This window comes from Penicillium argentinense (genome assembly GCF_028826775.1).
Source record: "Penicillium argentinense strain IBT 30761 chromosome Unknown utg000006l_segment0_segment0, whole genome shotgun sequence".
Classification (NCBI taxonomy): domain Eukaryota; kingdom Fungi; phylum Ascomycota; class Eurotiomycetes; order Eurotiales; family Aspergillaceae; genus Penicillium; species Penicillium argentinense.
The window spans coordinates 1005741-1025242 of NW_026622665.1; the positions used below are offsets into that span (position 1 = coordinate 1005741).

The 19502-nt window shown below is 50.9% G+C and overlaps 7 protein-coding genes across 7 annotated transcripts; 3 read left to right on the plus strand and 4 right to left on the minus strand.

Annotated features, from left to right (window-relative positions):
- Positions 1 to 630: 630 nt before the first annotated feature.
- On the minus strand, positions 631 to 5052 carry N7532_007511 (Pfs NACHT and Ankyrin domain protein; the record flags this gene model as incomplete). Its single annotated transcript, XM_056620004.1, has 3 exons — positions 631 to 3037; positions 3094 to 3937; positions 4029 to 5052. The coding sequence occupies 3 exons, from the start codon at positions 5050 to 5052 to the stop codon at positions 631 to 633; spliced, it is 4275 nt and encodes a 1424-aa protein (XP_056473370.1).
- A 4075-nt stretch (positions 5053 to 9127) lies between these two features.
- Positions 9128 to 9496, plus strand: N7532_007512 (uncharacterized protein; the record flags this gene model as incomplete). Its single annotated transcript, XM_056620005.1, has 1 exon — positions 9128 to 9496. The coding sequence occupies one exon, from the start codon at positions 9128 to 9130 to the stop codon at positions 9494 to 9496; it is 369 nt and encodes a 122-aa protein (XP_056473371.1).
- Positions 9497 to 9781: 285 nt separating this feature from the next.
- N7532_007513 (aminoglycoside phosphotransferase family protein) lies at positions 9782 to 10624 on the minus strand (the record flags this gene model as incomplete). Its single annotated transcript, XM_056620006.1, has 1 exon — positions 9782 to 10624. One exon carries the CDS (start codon positions 10622 to 10624, stop codon positions 9782 to 9784), a length of 843 nt encoding a protein of 280 aa, XP_056473372.1.
- A 383-nt stretch (positions 10625 to 11007) lies between these two features.
- N7532_007514 (nuclear transport factor 2 family protein) lies at positions 11008 to 11544 on the plus strand (the record flags this gene model as incomplete). The annotated part of the gene is made up of 2 exons (XM_056620007.1): positions 11008 to 11018; positions 11049 to 11544. 2 exons carry the CDS (start codon positions 11008 to 11010, stop codon positions 11542 to 11544), a joined length of 507 nt encoding a protein of 168 aa, XP_056473373.1.
- A 671-nt stretch (positions 11545 to 12215) lies between these two features.
- N7532_007515 (esterase/lipase family protein) lies at positions 12216 to 13547 on the plus strand (the record flags this gene model as incomplete). Its single annotated transcript, XM_056620008.1, has 1 exon — positions 12216 to 13547. One exon carries the CDS (start codon positions 12216 to 12218, stop codon positions 13545 to 13547), a length of 1332 nt encoding a protein of 443 aa, XP_056473374.1.
- An 841-nt stretch (positions 13548 to 14388) lies between these two features.
- Positions 14389 to 16029, minus strand: N7532_007516 (uncharacterized protein; the record flags this gene model as incomplete). Its single annotated transcript, XM_056620009.1, has 4 exons — positions 14389 to 15003; positions 15069 to 15356; positions 15441 to 15751; positions 15828 to 16029. 4 exons carry the CDS (start codon positions 16027 to 16029, stop codon positions 14389 to 14391), a joined length of 1416 nt encoding a protein of 471 aa, XP_056473375.1.
- A 533-nt stretch (positions 16030 to 16562) lies between these two features.
- Positions 16563 to 19259, minus strand: N7532_007517 (uncharacterized protein; the record flags this gene model as incomplete). The annotated part of the gene is made up of 4 exons (XM_056620010.1): positions 16563 to 17768; positions 18313 to 18711; positions 18771 to 19012; positions 19076 to 19259. 4 exons carry the CDS (start codon positions 19257 to 19259, stop codon positions 16563 to 16565), a joined length of 2031 nt encoding a protein of 676 aa, XP_056473376.1.
- Between the last annotated feature and the right edge of the window lie 243 nt (positions 19260 to 19502).

Consider the following 19502-nt stretch of genomic DNA (forward strand, 5'->3'; position numbering starts at 1 on the left):
TGGTATATCAAGAGCGCTTTTGCTCCGACGCGATGATTCCAAGTGTAAGCGAGATCGGCCATGCTCGATAGTGTGGCAGGATGGTCCTCGCTGAGTTTGGTCATTCGAGTCTCCATAACCTGCATCAAGAGTTTCTCGGCCTTCTCCCATCGGCCCTGGTTCACATACGTTACAGTACAACACTTCTGACGAGAGGCTCTACATGGTCCCACGATTGACATAAGAGGTTATTCTCATTTTTTCAACTCTTCTAACAGGTTTCTCTCCGCGCGGCATGACTCATACCTGTAGTGGACTCCTGTTTGGGGCTACATGTGTCCGTGTCTAATATAAAAGGGCGTTTATGATCGCTCAGGCTTCGCAAAAGGATAACATGTGATCGGGTCCGTTTTATCTGACTAGTACACCAATTCGTAGGTGGACTCGCGGTCTTCCTGACCGCGTTTGACAATCCATATGGGATCCCAATGCAGTCTGGGTTAAGTAACCGCTGCCCAGACGAAGTAGCATGTACAGGTTGGCATGATTTAACAAGCCACACGTAGAATCGGCAAAGTGATAAGAGCAATGAGGCCTGAACCTAGGCAATAGGTAGACACCATGGTGGGGGAACTGAACGAATTATCGAGTTTAATCAAGAGGTTCAGAGTCCATGAGACGAAGTTTCTTCGCCGGGTAACTTGGAGTCCTGGAGCTGGACCGCTTTGAAGACAATGTAATAGCGTGTCTTCTTTGAAGCAGTTGGACAATCTCTTGATGGCCTTCCAACGAAGCGGCTTGGAGAGCATTGCCGTAGTGGCCGCCCTGCGCGTTGGCGTCCGCTCCCTTGTCTAAGAGCAGTTGGACAATCTCTTGATGGCCTCTAAATGACGCTGCCTGGAGAGCGTTGCCGTATATGCCGCCCTGCGCGTTGACGTCCGCTCCCTTGTCTAAGAGCAGTTGGACAATCTCTTGATGGCCTCTAAATGACGCTGCCTGGAGAGCGTTGCCGTATATGCCGCCCTGCGCGTTGACGTCCGCTCCCTTGTCTAAGAGCAGTTGGACAATCTCTTGATGGCCTTCCGCCGAGGCGGCCTGGAGAGCATTACCATATTCGCCGCCCTTCGCGTTGATGTCCGCTCCCTTGTCTAAGAGCAGTTGGACAATTTCTTGACGGCCTCTAAATGACGCTGCCTGGAGAGCGTTGCCGTATATGCCGCCCTGCGCGTTGACGTCCGCTCCCTTGTCTAAGAGCAGTTGGACAATTTCTTGATGGCCTCTAAACGACGCGGCCTGGAGAGCATTGCCGTAGTGGCCGTCCTGCGCATTGACGTCCGCTTCCTTATCTAAGAGCAGTTGGACAATCCCTTGATGGCCTCTAAACGACGCGGCCTGGAGAGCATTGCCGTAGTGGCCGCCCTGCAAGTTGACGTCCGCTCCCTTGTCTAAGAGCAGTTGGACAATCCCTTGATGGCCTCTAAACGACGCGGCCTGGAGAGCATTGCCGTAGTGGCCGCCCTGCACGTTGACGTCCGCTCCCTTGTCTAAGAGCAGTTGGATAATGTCTTGATGGCCTCTAAACGACGCGGCCTGGAGAGCATTGCCGTAGTGGCCGCCATGCACGTTGACGTCCGCTCCCTTGTCTAAGAGCAGTTGGACAATTTCTTGATGGCCACCTGATGAGGCGGCCTGGAGAGCGTTGCCGTATTCGCCGCCCTGCACGTTGACGTCCGCTCCCTTGTCTAAGAGCAGTTGGACAATTTCTTGATGGCCTCTAAACGACGCGGCCTGGAGAGCATTGCCGTAGTGGCCGCCCTGCATGTTGACGTCCGCTTCCTTATCTAAGAGCAGTTGGACAATCCCTTGATGGCCTTCCGCCGAGGCGACCTGGAGAGCATTGCCGTAGTGGCCGTCCTGCGCATTGACGTCCGCTCCCTTGTCTAAGAGCAGTTGGATAATGTCTTGATGGCCTCTAAACGACGCGGCCTGGAGAGCATTGCCGTAGTGGCCGCCCTGCGCGTTGACGTCTGCTCCCTTGTCTAAGAGCAGTTGGATAATTTCTTGATGGCCACCTGATGAGGCGGCCTGGAGAGCATTGCCGTAGCGGCCGCCATGCACGTTGACGTCCGCTCCCTTGTCTAAGAGCAGTTGGACAATTTCTTGATGGCCACCTGATGAGGCGGCCTGGAGAGCGTTGCCGTATTCGCCGCCCTGCACGTTGACGTCCGCTCCCTTGTCTAAGAGCAGTTGGACAATTTCTTGACGGCCTCTAAATGACGCTGCCTGGAGAGCGTTGCCGTATACGCCGCCCTGCGCGTTGACGTCCGCTCCCTTGTTAATAAGATCTCGTGCAGGCGCTACGAGCCCAAGAAAGCAAGCATAATAGAGCCCGGACCCTTGCGGAGGACCAGGGTTAGGGTCCCAACTGCTATCAGCCTGATACAAACTAGCCCATCGTTGGAAAGTCGATTCCTTTTCTAGGAACCTGACTGTCGCTCGAACTATATCTTTAGAAGCCTGGGCCAACGCAGCATGGTCTGTCCAGAGTTCCGCCGCATATCTTGCCATCGGAAAATCCCGATTAATCTCTCTGTGACTACCGTGGATGTTCGTAAGATAGGTTAGGCACGTCCTCGTGATAGGAATGCTGGCAGTCGTAATTTCGAATTGTTTCTGTTCCAGAAGATACTCTTTGACGGAAAAATGGGCAAGATGTAACTCTTTATGGGTTGCGTCAACGACTGTCACTAAGCTGGGACAGTAATCTAAAACGTTAGTCTCGTGAAACAGTCGACGCTTGATGTCAAACCCTCGCGGCTCGTTTTTGATTTGCGTCGCTATTATTTCTTTAGCCTCGGCCAGCTTGAGAGGACGCTTAGAGTGCACTAGAAATTGTAGGAGGCGTATCGCGTCGTTTTTCAACTCCGTCGGAATGCTTGCAATCATGTGCCGGTATGTCTCATCTAGGTTTGGTGGCAAAGATACGAGAGCCTCCTCTATAGCTGCCTCGTGACGACATCGAGCCAGGCTGTCCAATTGACAGAACGCCCACCTGAACCTAAGCAGAGCATCAGCAAACCGTCAGCGTATCGAATCAAAGAAGTATCATCTTACATCCCGTCTGCCCCGTCGCCAACTTTCTTCTGGATTCTCTCTATCAGATCCGGAGACAAGGGCTTCTCTCTAAAATCGCGCCGCTGAGAAAGTTGTGCTGAAACCCATGATCGGATATCCGCGTTGACAGCGTGCTTGTCAAGAGAAAAGCAGTTTTGTTTTCCTATCAATGGGGGAATATCGCGTTGGAACTCGGATTCAGGTCGACCGGTATAAAGCAGTTGGACATGGCCCAACTCCGACCTGGACACCACGTCCTTGATCCATAGGAGAACATCATGTCTTGTTTTCGATTCATCTAACGCGTCCAGAACGATTGAGACCTTCTTCTGGACCAGCAGCATCCTGAATACAATATCTGAGAGCGCCTTTGTCGCAGGTTGGTCGCTGCTATTTTGGTGTGCTTGAGATAAAGCATCGAGATGCTTTGCAGAGCTAACCCCGCCTTGGTAAAGTTGGAAAGCCAGCGACCGCAGCATGTCATCCACGGTCTGCTTTGTGGTGTCACTAAAGTCAAAAAAGAAGCTGAGGATAAGACGGTCGTTTCCCTTCGCAAGGTGATCAAGCACAGTCGCACTGAGAACCGTCTTTCCACATCCCGCCAGTCCGTTCAGCCATAAATGTTGACGCGACCCCGAGTGCCACTCCTGGAAAACCGGGTTTTCCAGAAGCCACACACCTGTTCCCACCTGGCGGAGCGTTCTCGCGTGGTTGGCGTTTGTAGACGGATCCGGGGGGCAAAGCCAGCGCTTGATCTTATCGGTATGAAGGTCAGACCGGATGGAATCAGCTGTAGCTTTCGTTGCAACTGTCATCTGCTGCACGCCATCGATCTGTTGTTGAACTACTCGCAGTCAGGACGTATTACAATTTCAAACATTATTCGGTCTCGTGTATTTGCAGGTGGAGCCCTAGTGAACGAAACAACAACTAACCTAATTGAAGCACTTCCAGTGCCCTCTTAGTCTCTTGGACCTCCGCGGCCGGCACGTACGTCAGAAGCTCCTTAGCATAAGCAGCGGCGGTCGCCGAGGCGTAGCGTTGCCATCGATCATTCTTATGAGAATCGGCGTAGTCGCAGATCCCTCGGATCACAAGACAGGGAAAGTGGTTCATCAGACCGGCCGCTTCCATCTCAAAGCAGATACAATCCTCGCCCAGGTCAGCAACAATCCGATCGCGCGCGGCGGCGTCTTTGACGAGTGTGTTGCCGGATGCGATGGTCCCGTAGTGGATATGGGGGTCTGTAGTGTCTCGAGGATCGCGTTGAACCTCATCAGCCGTATCACAGCCCCGACAGTCCGGGCCGCGAACGTGGTCACATGAAGTTTTGAATAGGCGGTCGTTGTCGAAGCCCTGGTGAGCATAGCCAGGATTTTGCTTGGATCTCTTGCCCATCTTTGGGTTCTTCTCCAGCATCTCTTGAAGGAAGCAGGGAACCTTAGAGTCTTTCCGCTCGTGATCGGCCTGGATGCTGGTAAGCGCATTGAGGAGAACCGTTGGAGGCCGTCCGAGAAAGCCTTTGCGCTCACGCTTGTCCCCAGACTTTGCTTTTATCAAGTCGTACTGGCAGACGCCGCCTGTGGTCCCACAGGGCTGGCTCACGACAATGTCACCTAGCCGGATATCGTAGCCCTCCTCCGGTCGAGCGATGCCACCGCCTACGCCCACCAAAAGACCAACACGGATGGATGACAAAGAGGCAAGCAGGCTCGAGGCTGTAGTTGCAGCCGAGGTGGTCCCGTAGTTTCCGGCGGCCAAAGAGGCAATCACGATGTTGTGCTCTCCCACGCGACCCCAGGTATAAACGTTCGTGTCGGTTTGGTGCCGCGTGAAGCTCGCTGGAGCTGCATGCTCCTCATCTAGCATTGCTTCTGCAGCGGCCCGCTCGATGGGAAGGGCAGCGATCCAGGCGATCGCATAAGAATCGGGGCTCTCGCGGGTGCTTTGGGATGCCATAGTGCGGAGGGAAGCGCACGAGACTGTGATATAGGCCGGTGGAAAGATAGAGTTGTGCGGTTAAGTTCGTCGACGAGGAAGCTGAAGTTGAGTCACGAGGAGAGGCGGAGAAGTGTTTGTGGGATATTATTTATCACTGCCAGTCAAAGGACGCAACCTTGCCAGTTGCCATGCATGACTAGCGCTATCACCCTCAGTGACCTCCAGCTGGATTCGTACTTATTGCATCCCTGGATGGACGGAGGCAAGCTGAAAAAAGAACAATGTTAGGTCAGCCCACAACAACAGGTTCTCGCTAGTGGCGCACGCACGTTGGGGGCCATGAGCTGTGGATGCTTGCATGCGGAACCTTCTCGCTGGCTGAACGACATGACTGGGTGTTTGGGGGAAGGGGGGTAATCAATGCCAATGGAAAATGCCTCCCACATTGCCCGGCGATGTTGTGAGCTTATAGGTACTTATTCCAGATCTGGAGTATCGATGCCATGATCCAGTAAATTTGCGTTGTGTGAATTTCAGTCGAAGGGCCGCGGTCTCATCCCCAGCTGAAGGAGGGGCGCATTCCGAGCTTCACGATCAGATGACTGCGGCGCTAAGAAGGGGATCATAGTCCAGATTGGCAGGCACTGTGGGGTGCGATCGGCACGTGCTTAGGGATCGGATCGACCCGAGCCAGAACACCCAGATCACGCACAGCACGGCATAGCCAGCCAGTTCCCCAAGCCAGTTGCCTCTGGCTAAAATCTAGCTAAGAATACGCCTTAACATTCATAATCTGATATCTACTTCTGCCTGCTGCCAAACGCACAGTATAAGCAGTTGCTGGTCAAATTTGTGCTATAGGCAAGCTACCAAATGATGGTCCAGACCTCGAGCCGCCCTTTTTTGAGGTCCGCGGCTTTGAGATGGCCACCAAGTTCCCAGGGACTTCGAAGTCACGAACTCACGTGCATTCCCTAATACCTAGCTTTCCCCAGACCTTTCGCCCAAAATCTTTTCAGCGGCTCACAAAACAGGGGGGTGAGCAAGGGTGAGCAGATGGATTGGTTTCCTTGCACATTCGATGGTCGCCTATCTCTCCCTCGCCAAACTCCCCCAACGTCCTGATTCCTCCGCCATCTCTCTACAACATGGCACCAAGTCTCTCCCTCTCAAAGCTTGAAATGATTCATGATATGATTTTGAGTAAATCACTAACTACCTCACAAATGGCCAAATCTGCGGAATGTAGCAAGCGTTCAGTCGTCAACATCAGCAACAACCTTTGCTGGTTCGGAAATCCAACTCACGTCGGCCGACGACGAAGTGTAACTCCTCCGATACTAGAGGCCTTGTGTGATCATCTACTTGAAAAGCTCGGGCTGTATGTGGATGAGATGGCAATCTTTTTATGGGATGAGTTCTGTGTCCAAGTGACGAATTCGAGCCTCAAGCGGGTTCTCACTTCGGTCGGTTGGTCAAAGAAGGTGGCTCGACAGAGAGCAAAAGAGCAAAATGCCGATTTACGCGACTTCTATCTACACAATCTGTCAGGTTTTCAGTCGTATCGCTTGGTCTATGTGGATGAGTCTGGACGGGATAAGCGAATTGGACTCAGACGGACGGGTTAAAGTTTAGACAATGTAGAAATTTATTTGATAGCTACCTACTAGATTTTTGTTGAGCCAGGTCTCCCCTCCTAATTCCCTCTTCCTCGCTGTAACAAGACCCAAGTCCGACACAGGGTAGTGGATACGCAGTCTAGTTACAAGACAGTGATAACTACAGTTCGAGTAGCAAGGAATCAGACTGCCACATCAAATATCTCTTTTTAGCTCACAGTCACTATAGTTGTACTATAAATAGTGTACAATGTTCCTGTGTCTGTTGTATCTGAGCCGCTGCCACTCAATAGGGTCGTCTCAGTTGTGGCTGGGCTGCTGACACTGGTTGTTGCAGTAATTTTCAGAGTCATTGTTAAACTACCACCCTCTGCACTAGTCGCTTCTGTTTCTTCTGAGCTACTGTCAACAAACCCAGCTGAATGACAGAGACGAGATGCTCGAGAATACTCTGTGGTATTGGCGCCTTTGCTGATAAGCACTGATGATTTCCTCGATGGCATGGCACTCGTGGCTATTAGGCTTGATCGAATAGCACTTGTGGGCTCTTAAGGAAGAGTGGACCCTGACGACATAGAAGAGCAAGATCTTTCTACAGGGCTCTGGTTAAATGAGTGAGCTAGCCAGTGAACAACGAAAGAGTCCATTCAACTATCTGGGCTAGCTAGAGAGAAGGAAGGAAGAGAAGAAGGCCGAGTGGGTGGAGAAGTGAGTGGAGTGGGCGGTGTTGGGACCCACCGCCCTGGACACACCAAATAATGACCGCGCTTCACCATCGTGAACTCATCGAATGAAAAAGGTTAACGGAGTCGGTGATGTAGTTCAGATTCAAGGTATATCAGATAATAGTTGCCGGGAGCGAACCGGCAATGGGATCCGGTATTTGGATATCCAGGAGGATGGAATGAGAAATGTTTAAGTTGAGAAGAAGACAAACAGTAGATGTACTTGCATAACAGAACCAAAGACGTATGAAAAAAGTGAGGAAACTTGAGAAGCCAGAGGTTAGTTTCTTATTTGGTAGGGTTTATGGAAATAACAGAACGCATTCTGGACAATTCATGCAAGTGAAAGTATATGAACTAGTACATCTTGAAACACGCAATCATATGAATCAATCTTAGATCCGACTTTGGTACTGGAGTGCATCATTTTGTGAACGGACAGGGTCACCCAAGAATATTTGGACGAGACATGCGCAACGAATGAAGTAAAGAAGTCGGGGTGGCGCTTACGAGTCCACAATAGTTTGCATTCCTAAGAATAAAGGTCCCTTTCTTGGACTTGGACTCGCGAAGCCTCGTAGAATATCAGATACTCTGCTCAAATGTTATGGTGGGGCTTAAAGATATGCCTTTCCTTTGCCATGTAGACTTCACCATCATGTAAAGGTACCCAAGCAGACATGGATAAGACACGAATTGGGAACAAATTTCCTTAGTGCGAGACAAGAAGGTCTCAAGATCTTTTCCTAGAAACCACGCGACTAGCTTTCTTTTGATTCTCTCATAAGGGAGATTTCTCAAGCTAGCATCCTTTGTATAATTCGAAAGCGAAATGAAGGATGTAGTGAAGTACTGCTACCTTCTAAGGCCTGTACTATTCAAGGCAAAATATTAACATACCCCTCCATGTGACATAGATCACGACATACTCCTCTTGGTCATTGGAATTGGGAAAAAGCCATTAGTACCCCACAGTGGCAAGGAGATTAGATATGATGCCATCGTATAGAAAGCTTGTCAATGAATATTTTCGGGCTAGTGCTTATTTGAGCTATGTCATATTGGCCGCTAAAGCTGAAACCTGTGTTGTTTTAGATAACATCCAGTGGATGTGGGCGCTAAATATTGGAAGGTGCTTACAGCTACCCGAACTTACAGGATAGGTGGAAATCCAGCTAAGCGCCCAGATATTTTCTTTCCTTAAAATTAAAGTCTCGGTGGAGCCAGTAGCCCTCACCTTACCGGGTCAACTGGATAGTTCTCTCGACCTCTTTGTTTCGACTCCAGAAGACGAGTCTATGTCCCGCAGCGGCGGGCTACTGTAGCCAAGAAACTGCGATTTGTGTAGGAATTTGTTTTGAAGTTCTCCAGGTAACCACCCACGCTCACTAGACCTTAAGCGCTAACTTGAAACACAAAGAACTTCATAAAAGCGAAATGGGGATTGTGCAGGTACGGTCGGGGTCGAGATTTCGGCGCTTGGCTGCCAGCCAATGTGATGCAATGCACATCCATCTGTCATCCTTGATGAGCTTCAAATAGCCCCCAGAGATGGTGATACGCTTTCCAGACGTGCAACGCTGCGGGGAGCAAACTTGAAATGGAGATCCACAAGCTCGGTGCAGAACATATAAAAGGCCGGGAAATATAGTCAATAGAAGAAACTCTTGCTAGCTGGCCGCTTCATCTACTCTCTCCTCATTTTATAAATCGATTTGTTAATATTTCCCGCTATTTCAGAGCCTAATCATGTCCTTCAATGTCTATACAGCCGAATACGCTGGCGTGCCAAACCATGAAGCCATTTATATCGAAACCAACCCTGCCGCGCTGAGAACCTCGGAAGGAGGGCGTCTCTATCATGTGACTGGAAATCTACTTCAAGGCATGAAATACGATCCCAGAGGCTCAATGGACCCAGAGTTCTCTGCTTCGCATGTACCGGGCACCAAAAAAAAGATTGGGACCATCGCAAAGGAAGACTTGGCCAGATTCGAGACAGAGTGCTGCCAAGCAGTTCCCGCGCCCCGCGCTCAATTGACTCTCGGTGGCAAGCAACTGTATCCTGGCACGCAGCTCTATCGCTGCGGAGACTGGCTCCGCGACGTAAGAAGCTAGCATTCGAAAAGAGTATCATAAAACGTTGATTAGCGTAAGTCAAGTGTAAAACAAGTTTGCCAAGCCGTTATCTAACTTACAATAAGAAATGAGGCAAAAGGTCGTTGAAGGACTCCCCAGCTGGAGACCCTACAACTGCTTGTGGGAGGTTTAATTTCTCAGCTCCGTCGACGTAAGAGATTTGGACCGAAAATCATAGGTGTCAGGTGACGGTCGGGTCCCTGGTATCTTACAATATTTGTATAGCTGATTTGAGCACAATTCGGAAGAAGGGGTGACGAATTCCTAATAAAACACTGAGGAGTAAACAACTTGCATCATCAAGTATTCCAAAGGATACTGATCGAAAATATCCGGGATGAGCTCTAACCAATCAGGCTTTAACTGGCAATAAAGCGTCGAATTGCAGAAATCCCAAAATTCTGGGTACCAGCCCGAAAGATTCCAATCAATCAATGTGATTTTAAAGTCGCTACTTCCATCCTCTTGGAGTCCATTGCGTTCAACCATTATGTTCTTTGGTTGAAGATCTCCGTGCGTGAACACAATCTTGTGGCCTTTGAGGGTTCGATCAACCATTCCTCGCAAAAGACGAATGTAGTGGGGCGACTCCTTCTGGCCAAGCCTTGTCAAGATACCCTGATTCATTTGCTCTTGATTCTCGAATGGCCCCGAAATTGTTGGATTGTCATCTGGAGAGGAGAGCACACCATCGGTGTAAGGCTGGCGTGCCAAGTTTCCAAGGTACCCTTGAGCTGGGATCTGCCGTAGTTCATCAACTGCGTCCTTAATCCGTGCGCTGATTGTCTTCTTTTCGATTGGCGTGAGCGATGGTAGTAATTTTTCAAGGTCCGTGCCTGGGATATAATCCATAATGATATATCTCTTTTGAGTTTCCGGATCGACAAAGTTATCATGAACCTTCGGCACCGGAATGTTGCTGTTGTGTGCAACGAAAATCATGTTCTCTGCCTCCAGTGGTGGAATAGAATAGCCAACCTTGACTGCGAAGCGTTCCCGAACTCGAACAACCTTGATAGCGTTTGTCCGAACACTCAGCACATCATGTGATGCTTCGATCTCCGCAACCGTCGGTAAATCGGTTCCTTTGTGCGCAACGATGGCCATGCTGTCAAGCAAGACGGGTCTAATGCGGATAGAACGGGAGAACTGGTTGTTAGTGCGAAGGTAAAGGGCAGTACTGAACCCAACCCCACTGAAGGCGGTGTAGATTGACGGAATGACCATAACTACCTGTTGATTTATAAGTGATGCTTCAGTGTTCATGTTGTTGAGGGGAGTTAATTGTGTAAGATACAAGTAGACTGGTGAACAGGTATATAGGCATGCACGTGATCCCAGCCCCCATGATGAGCTCTCAGTGGAGCAGGAGGAAGGGCTGCATCACAAAGATATAAAGCAAAGCAGCCACCAGGTAGTTCCTACTTCAATCAATAACTCTCCGCCTTTGCGATAAGCTCAATATCTCAGACCGCCTCGGCATCAACTCCATGTCTCCTTTGTAACTACAATCCATTTCAGAACCCACCAGGGCACCCTCCCTACCACTAAACGAATTCCTCAAATACATTAAAGCCTTCAACGCCAAAGACTACCAAACCCAGCACAACTTCTACTCCAAAGATGTGACTCTCACCATCCCCGATCCCGAAATCGGCACTCTCGTTGGATCTAAGGGCATTATGGACCACTATACAGTAGTACACGACGCCGCACGCGAAACCGTTGTCCCGATGCTTGTCATGATCGACGAGAAGAGGATTTTCTTCAGCATGGAGGCGTATTTCTACTATATCAAAGCCACCGATAATGCGGTACACAGCCACAAGGTCAAGCCTGGCGATGTGATTCGGGTCAAGGTGTGGGCTATTTACGACATGAAAGATGGAAAGATGGCGAAGATTGTGTGCAATGCGCTTGGTGATGAGTTGTTGGGCCAGGTTGATGTGGATGAGATGATTCGGGAGAGCTGGAGTCGTGTTGACGATGATGTTAAGGCTGCTTGGGCTGAGATATCGTCTGAGTGATGATACCTTGCAGCTGTTTTTCGTCTGTTCATGAGACTGTCTGAACATATAGCTGATTCTCATGGTGAACCTTCGTATTCATTTGGTGTCATATATATAGAGCGTCCCGAATGCGTCTCATCACAAACCTACATACCTTGGTCTCGATCTGAGATGTTGGTATACAATACTACTTTTGCCTCTCCAGCGCGGAGGTCAATCAAAATAGAACCAAATACTTAAGAAAGAGCAATATAAGCTGTTAAATGGCAAGAGCCAAAGAGTTGTGTCTGATCTACGAATCCAATGCTGTAAGTTCGACAGGAATGCCAGTCCGAGTCAGAAGGGGTATTTACTCATCCCCACTCGGAACTAATCTGCAGCAAGAATGTATTTTTAACCAAGGGATAAACGAAAGATTTCACTGCTTATTTCGTCGCGCTTATTATCGATAAACTCATTCCACCGAAAGATCGCTGTTTTGCTTACATACCGCTCCCTAAGATGATCAAGCGACAATCAAATATGGCTTTCCAGCCCATCTGTGTTCAATGCAATCGTCGACACTCCTTTTTTCTTTTCTTCAACCATACGTTCATTTCCGGGGTTAGTCTTTCCCAAAGAGACCGTCAGTCACTACAATGCACATCTCAACAGCAGCCGTCGTTTTCTTATCATTCCTACCACAAATAATGGGCAACCCAGTCCCCATCAACCCATCCCTCCAACCACGAGACTCACCAGGAACACTGGTAATGCTGGAAGACTCTATCGAAGGTCTAGTCACCTTCGGCAAAGGCGTCAGCCAAGAAATCACAGCCCTGGAATCGGCCCTCGAAGAAGTTCGCGAAGGCAAAATCAAACCAGTCGCAACCCTCGAAGAAGCCCTCTCCTCACTAGCCAAGTTCCCCAAAAAAGACCAGCACAACATCATCGCCATAGCGACAGATCTCGTCCTCCGCGGCCTAGCCCCACAAAACATCCTCGACATAATCGCCGGCCTGACAGACGCAGACATAAACTCCATCCACAACTCCAACCCCGCTGAGCCCGAACAGCCCATATTCCCAAAAAAAGCAATTGAAGACGCACCATACAGCCAAAGCGAAGACCAACTCCGCTCAGCCATCTATATCCCGGAAGAATTTGAATACGGCGGCACAAACAAAACTCCCGTCCTCCTCGTTCCCGGCACGGCAGATCCAGCTGGAACAACCTTCTACTTCAGCTACGAGAAACTCTTCCGAGACAACGAAATAGCCGATCCTGTCTGGGTGAATATCCCGGGGAACTCGCTCGGCGATATCCAAGTGAACGCGGAATACGTCGCGTACGCAATAAACTACATCTCCTCGATCTCGCTGAATAGTCAAATCGGCGTCCTCTCCTGGTCCCAGGGTTCACTCGACATCCAATGGGCGTTGAAATACTGGCCCTCAACGCGAGAAAGCGTCTCAGACTTCATGGCTCTCAGCGCCGATTTCCACGGCACGCTAAACGAGGAACTGTGTCTTCTCCCGAACCCACTTTGCACACCATCCATCAAGCAGCAGGGGTATAATTCGAATTTCATCCAGGCACTTCGTTCCGAAGACGGTGATTCGGCCTATGTCCCGACGACAAGTGTGTACTCCGGTATCGACGAAGTCGTGGAACCACAACAAGACCCCCGCGCATCGGCGCATTTACTGGACACACGTGAAGTGGGCGTTTCGAATGTCCAGATTCAACTTGCGTGCCCGGGACTTCCTGCGGGGAGCTATTACCTGCATGAGACGATGCTCGTGAACCCGCTTGCTTATGCTTTGTTTGTTGATGCTCTTACGCATGATGGGCCAGGGAGGTTGTCAAGGGTGGGTCTGGATACTGTTTGTAATCAGTTGGTTGCCCCGGGTTTGGGACTTACTGATTTGCTGGGGACGGAGGCGATGGCGTTGATTTATGGGAGTATGGATACGTTGACGTATGGGTCTTTTGGGGATGGTGAGCCGCCGGTTAAGAAGTATGTTTATGGGTCTGTTTGATCCGTCCTTAATAGCATAGAATTCTTGTATATACTTCTATTTTTGTATCTACCATATTCTTGACTTCCAGTGTATTTTGAATCCAAGCTATTGCTGGTCACTTCTTTGAAATCTTCTCTTCATTGCTAAAATGAGTCAGTTCACCACTGTCTGTTTTGTTGAGGACCCATCTCATATCAACCGTGGGGTTTCTAAAAATACACTGAGACAAAACCTTTGACATGTCCAACACGGCTGCCTATGATTGGCCCAAGGCAAACTAAATTGTTTACATTAAATCTACACTGATTGGCCCTCGCAATAGAGTGCTTATCCTGCAGGTCCAACATGCAATCCAAATGCATCCATTGGGTATTATCAACTAAATCCTAACCATTTGAAAAACACAAAAAAAAAAGGTCCAAGGCACTGTCCGCACCACTAACCAGGCCAAATGATACTGATGCAATCGAAATAATAAGGCCAAAAACGCAGGGATATAGTGGACCTGGAAAGAGGCAGGATTGACGCAGAGGTCAAGTGCCGGAACAAAAATCACTGACTTTGACGGAGGAAAACGCGGGAATTCATCATTAGTCGAGCACTTCATTTCATCAGCAGCAACTACCATATCATGCAACCCGGGGACGAGAAACAAATAGACAGGGTGGAAAAATGCTGGCTGGAATAAATAGACAGGAGACGTCACGTCATGCCAGGTAAATATGGGGCTTGAAGTGGATTCGTGATAATGCGCCAGAGGAACAAAAAACCAGAACGGATAAAAATAAGAGATGCCATCGGAAGAGGAAAAAAGGAAAACGAAATCAGAACTGAGTAAATATATACTCGATTCGCATTTTTACGTGGGCTTGTCGCATCCGATCCGACCGAGCAGGGCTTTGCGATCACTCTGGTCGAAGGGGACGCGGCCACGGCCACGAGCACGCACCGACGCGGACCCATTCGACCGGCGACGGTCCAAGCCGGGGGCAGTGTCGACGGCGACAGGGGGAACACTAACGCCATCCTTGGCGGCCAGCCGCACGGTGCCGTTTGGTGTTGCTTCGGTATCAACCTCGGCCTCGTCTTCGTCGTCACTCCGACTGTCCTCTGCCGCGCCGGTGGTGATGGTTGTGTAGGCGACGCGGACGATCATGGTGAACCAGACAATGGAGAGGACCTGGATGGACAGGAGGAAGGAGAGGAAGATGAACTTGATGGTGGGGCTCATGCAGATGGGCTCGTCGAAGCTGCGGAAGGGGCCGAAGAGGTCTGCACTGGCAGTGGTGCTGATCATCTTGGTGGTCGCGCTGGAATAGCAGCCGTATGCCATCTTGTCAGGGACATTGGTGTAGATTGACCACCAGAGCATGTTATAGAGAACATGACGAGTCATGAACCAGGTGGACATGAAGATGCCGAATCCGACGTTGCAGGCGTTCTGGTACTTCAGATACTTGAGGATCTTGGCAGCCTGTAGAATAGGTATGAGCAAGGGCTCATGACTGGACGTGGGGAGGGCGGTTTCAGTTAACTAACCGGAAGGAGGAAATCTACGATATCCATCAAGCACAAGACCACATTGGACACATTGTAGAAGCCGTAGATGTAGGCGGAGGTCAAGAGTGTGCTGGTAATGACGTGGTGCGCAAACATCTGGTAGTGATCCTTCCGCTTCTCCTCGACATGGATAATGAAGATCGACTGGATCAAAAAGGCAAGCTCCACAAGCAAGTACCACTTCATCAGACCGGACAGTGGGCGCGCGGGCCACTCGTCCCAGATCGCACTGAAATCGAACCAATAGTACGAGTTCTTCCACAGATACTGTCGAGCCGAGATGTTAGCCACACCATAATATTCTCATTCCCTCCTATTTTCCTCAACAAAAAACATGTGGGTAAAACCTACCAATCCGGTCGCCCAGACGAAGCTATAGTACATAACCTGCCAGCCCTGCTCCGCCAGCCGAATTGAGCCCTTGCGACCCAGACCCGCATGGCGAGCCATTGGCTGAATTATCCATTCGATTGCGATTGCGCGGATTGCCGTGAGGACGAGGGCGGCACTGACGACGAAGTAGACATCGTCCCAGCCTTGCACGTATTGATTGGTTGCGGGATCGTAGTATGACAGCTCGAAGAAGGGCTGGGTATAGGGACGGAGCGATGGGTAGAGATTATGAAGAGCCAGCAACATAGCCAGGATGGTCAGCGAGATACCTGCAGAATGCCAAGAGTTAGCGTTGCAAAGTTTCATGCAGCAATGCCGAGGCAGCCCCAGCGAGCGAGGAAGGACCCGTCACAAGAGATGGGCGATGCGAATTGTCCTCGCTGGCCGTGCTGGCGGCCGTGGCAGGTCTGGGGGGAGGTGTATGCGTACCGATTTGGTTGTTGACCACCCATTCCCGGAACGTGGTCTCCTTGGCCCGCGAGCCGCTCGGGCTAGAAACATAGACATTGAGCTCCGCCTGCGAGGGGACCGCTGTCTCCTTGTCCATGACGGAGGGCGAGCAGAAGTCGCGGCGTGGGGACTTGTTTTGTTTTCTGTTCTTCTTTTTTCTGGGGGAAGGTTGCAGCGCCGGGGAAGCGAAGAAACGAAGGTGGTCGGCACTAATTTAGGCGGGCTGGGTCTCGACTCATGGGCGGATCCGCCACGCGGACTGGTTGAACAAGACACAACAACACCGACTGGCGGTGTTCTAGCGGGGGTTGAGTCGCTCAAGCACGGAAAACGAACGAGGGAAGGAAGAACGGGAGGATTGCCAGAATCCGAGGGCGAGGAGAGGTGGAGGGGGAAAAACGGTTGAGCTCGTTTCACTCTTCGTGATGATCGACGCTCCACACCGCCTCATCAGATTCATCGAGTGGCTATGGCGGCGATGCGGTCCTAGCGGCGTGCAGGGACGAAATATGGGGAATCTACGCTTGGAGGAGTCTATGGAGGGGCTCGAGGGGGAAGCAGGGTGCTCGAAAGGTACGCTATGTTCTATGGATTCGCATCTAGGATATCCAATTCGCAGGAGGGCAGGGATTAGTCCAGACCCTGCGTCACCCCGCGCACAAACTCGTGGGCATTTGTGCCCAGCTGCGCGAGATCGACACCGCCCTGCCCGGCCATCGCCCGCGACATGGCTTGGGCCACTTCGGGCTCTTCCCAGATGTTGTCCACCACGGCCGTCCCTCCTTGCACGGGGCCCGCCCTCTCCCCAGGGCTCCGAGTCGGGTTCTCCACCGCCACCATTGTCTGCCAGTACACATCGTCTCGTTGTTTGAGGTTCTTGTCCCGCACCACTGCGTTGCGAGTGACGCTCGCAGCATGAAGCTTTCCATTGGCGCCGTTCAACATGCGCAAAGCGGCGGAGACCGCTTGGTCCAGTTGGTCGGCGGGGTTAGGCGGCTTGAAGAAGAAGCGGTTGGTGGAAGAGAGATAAATGAGGGCAGCACAGCTGACGTCGAAGACCGTCAGTGCGAGCGGGCGCATGAGCGTAATACCGTAGTAGAAACCAGATGGGGGAGTCTGGCCCGCCCGCACTGCGGCAGATGCTGTGTGAAGCACATCGAAAGTAGATACAATGTAAATGTCAAATGCTGCCAGTGCCAAACCGGCAAGCGTGAACTTGTTGCGCCAACGAGAGCATTCGGGGCCGGCGATAGGGGATGATGTTGCAACTCCCAGGACCGAGAGGTGGATCAGGTGCGGCAAGAGGACGTTAAATGGGAGGTAGTAGAGCAAGTAGCTGTACATGTTGTCGATCGTGCAAAACTGACACGAGGTCAAGCTATCAGGGCCATAGGTGAGATAGACCTTGCGAGCAAAGAGAGACGTAAGCTTGCTCTTGAGAAGCAGGTCCGCCTCGGTCAGCATATCGCCCGGCCGAAGGCGCGCAAGTCGGTTGAAGATAACATCGTGAGGCGTGTTGATGCGCGATCGGGTCAAGGTGAAGACGTTGGGTTCGGGGGCGTGAGGGTTGAAAGGTAGGCTGAGGATGAGGAAGAAGGCAATGCTCGCGAATAGGACATTCAGCGCTCGATGGGCGCCTTCGGGGATGGGGCGAGGAGGTGGGCTCGTGGCAATCGACGCCCGAAGAGAACGGTAGGAGTTAATCAGTCGTGGAATGATGATGGGGGCGAAGAAGATAAGGACCGATTTGACACTGTTCGCGGTTAGAGGCGCGACGATACGCAGATGGGGTGGAAACTCACGTCGCCCAAGAGATCTGAAAGATGGCCATATCTGCTGTTAGCAGAGATGGATCTCGCCTGATCGGAGGCCGGGATGGGCGTGGGACTGGAGGGAGTGGAATGAATGAAGCTTGGAGACAGTTTGACCGAACCGGCCAACATGTCGGAGTCGCGCCGTGGAAAGCGGTAACACGGCTCCACTTGTATACTTTGACCAACCCCCAATGTAGAACTACTTCCCAAAGCAGCTCGTTGGCTATCTAGGTAGGGTTTCCTACTGTCAGGTAGTCTGTCCGCGAATTTTCTCAATTAAATTAAATTTCTACAAGCTACGAGAGGGTCCCGCACGAAAACGAAAGCCAACCTCGTTAAATCTAGAATAATAGGTCTCATTGCAACACAATAGTCACCTAAACCATGCGGCAAGTAAAAATACTAGCGTATAAAGAGCGATGGATATAAAGAACGGAAGTATGCCAGAGACACAGTAAGAAATGATCTGTCTTCCATATCCGAATCCAGTCGAAAGGATTTTAACGTTAACGCCGCCAATAACGCCCAACTAAGTCCTGAAAAAAACCATTCCCCTTTTAAACGACACTCGCGCCATTCCGCATAAGCGGGTGCACAGCAGTGGGATCATATGCATCCTGGGGGCGGGTAATACCATCAGGACGGGAATAAATCGAAGAAGCGGCATCATTCATTGGCGGCTGAAGGTGCGCACTCCCATCCCCATTTGCAGCTCCATCTTCCTTCTTAGAAAATCCGGAGGGGTTAACAGGGAGGAATCGGCTGATTCGCTGGGTGAATCGCTGCTGCTTGCTCGGTTGATAAGGAGGGGGCGTATAGCTGTTCGAAGAGTCGATGCGTTTGATACTCAGCAGCTGGGAGCGCTGGCTATCCGATCGGCTGACGGCGTTGTTCTTTGCCTGGGCACCCTCGGCGCGGACCTGTCGGGCGCTGACACGGGGGTTGCGGTGGCTGAAGATGAATGTCTGGTTCGGCTAATGTTAGTATGGGCCACTTCAAGGAGAGGGACGGGAGGGGGACATACAGCCAGCACGTTCATCACGCTCATGACCATGGCGAGAATACCCGCTGAGATGACGATTCGCCAGAAAGCGAGACCAAGGGACTTCTGGCTCATCTCCTCCATGTTGAGATTACCCAAGACCGCGACGCCGAGAATCATCATGATGGCGCCGAGGACGATGAAACCCGCTTCGTCACCGAAGGCGGGCCAGTTCTTGTTGATGTATCCTCGGAAGAGGGGGAGTTCAGTGATAATCAAGGCGACTGTGGAATATTGTTAGCCTCTGAACCTTGTCATTTTCTCTAGGGCAGCTGGTTGATACTCACTGCTTAGTAAAGCCATGACAGCATGTGTGACGGCCATGAAGAAAAAGTATCCATTTTTCATGTTGATCTTGACCTCCATGACGACGCAGGAGGCAATGATGTCCAGAAAGACAATAATATTGAGGGCGCGAATGGCGTTGAGGACCACGAAGCCCGCGCGATCCAGATCTTTGTTCCACACCATCGCAGCTGGACTGTGTCCGGAGGACTGCTTAAAGAGAGGCTTTTGTTGAACCGGGCTGTGTATTTTTGCTGGGGTTGGAAAGACCGGGAGTTGTTGACTTTATGGGAAGGAAGCCACTGACCCGCAGAAAGCTCGTCAACCCAGCGGAACGAAGAAACAAAGATGCGCACTCGAAAACTTGAAGCTGAGAAAGAAAGAAGAAGAGAAATGACCAGAGAGAAAAAGCACAGGAGAGGCTGTAGG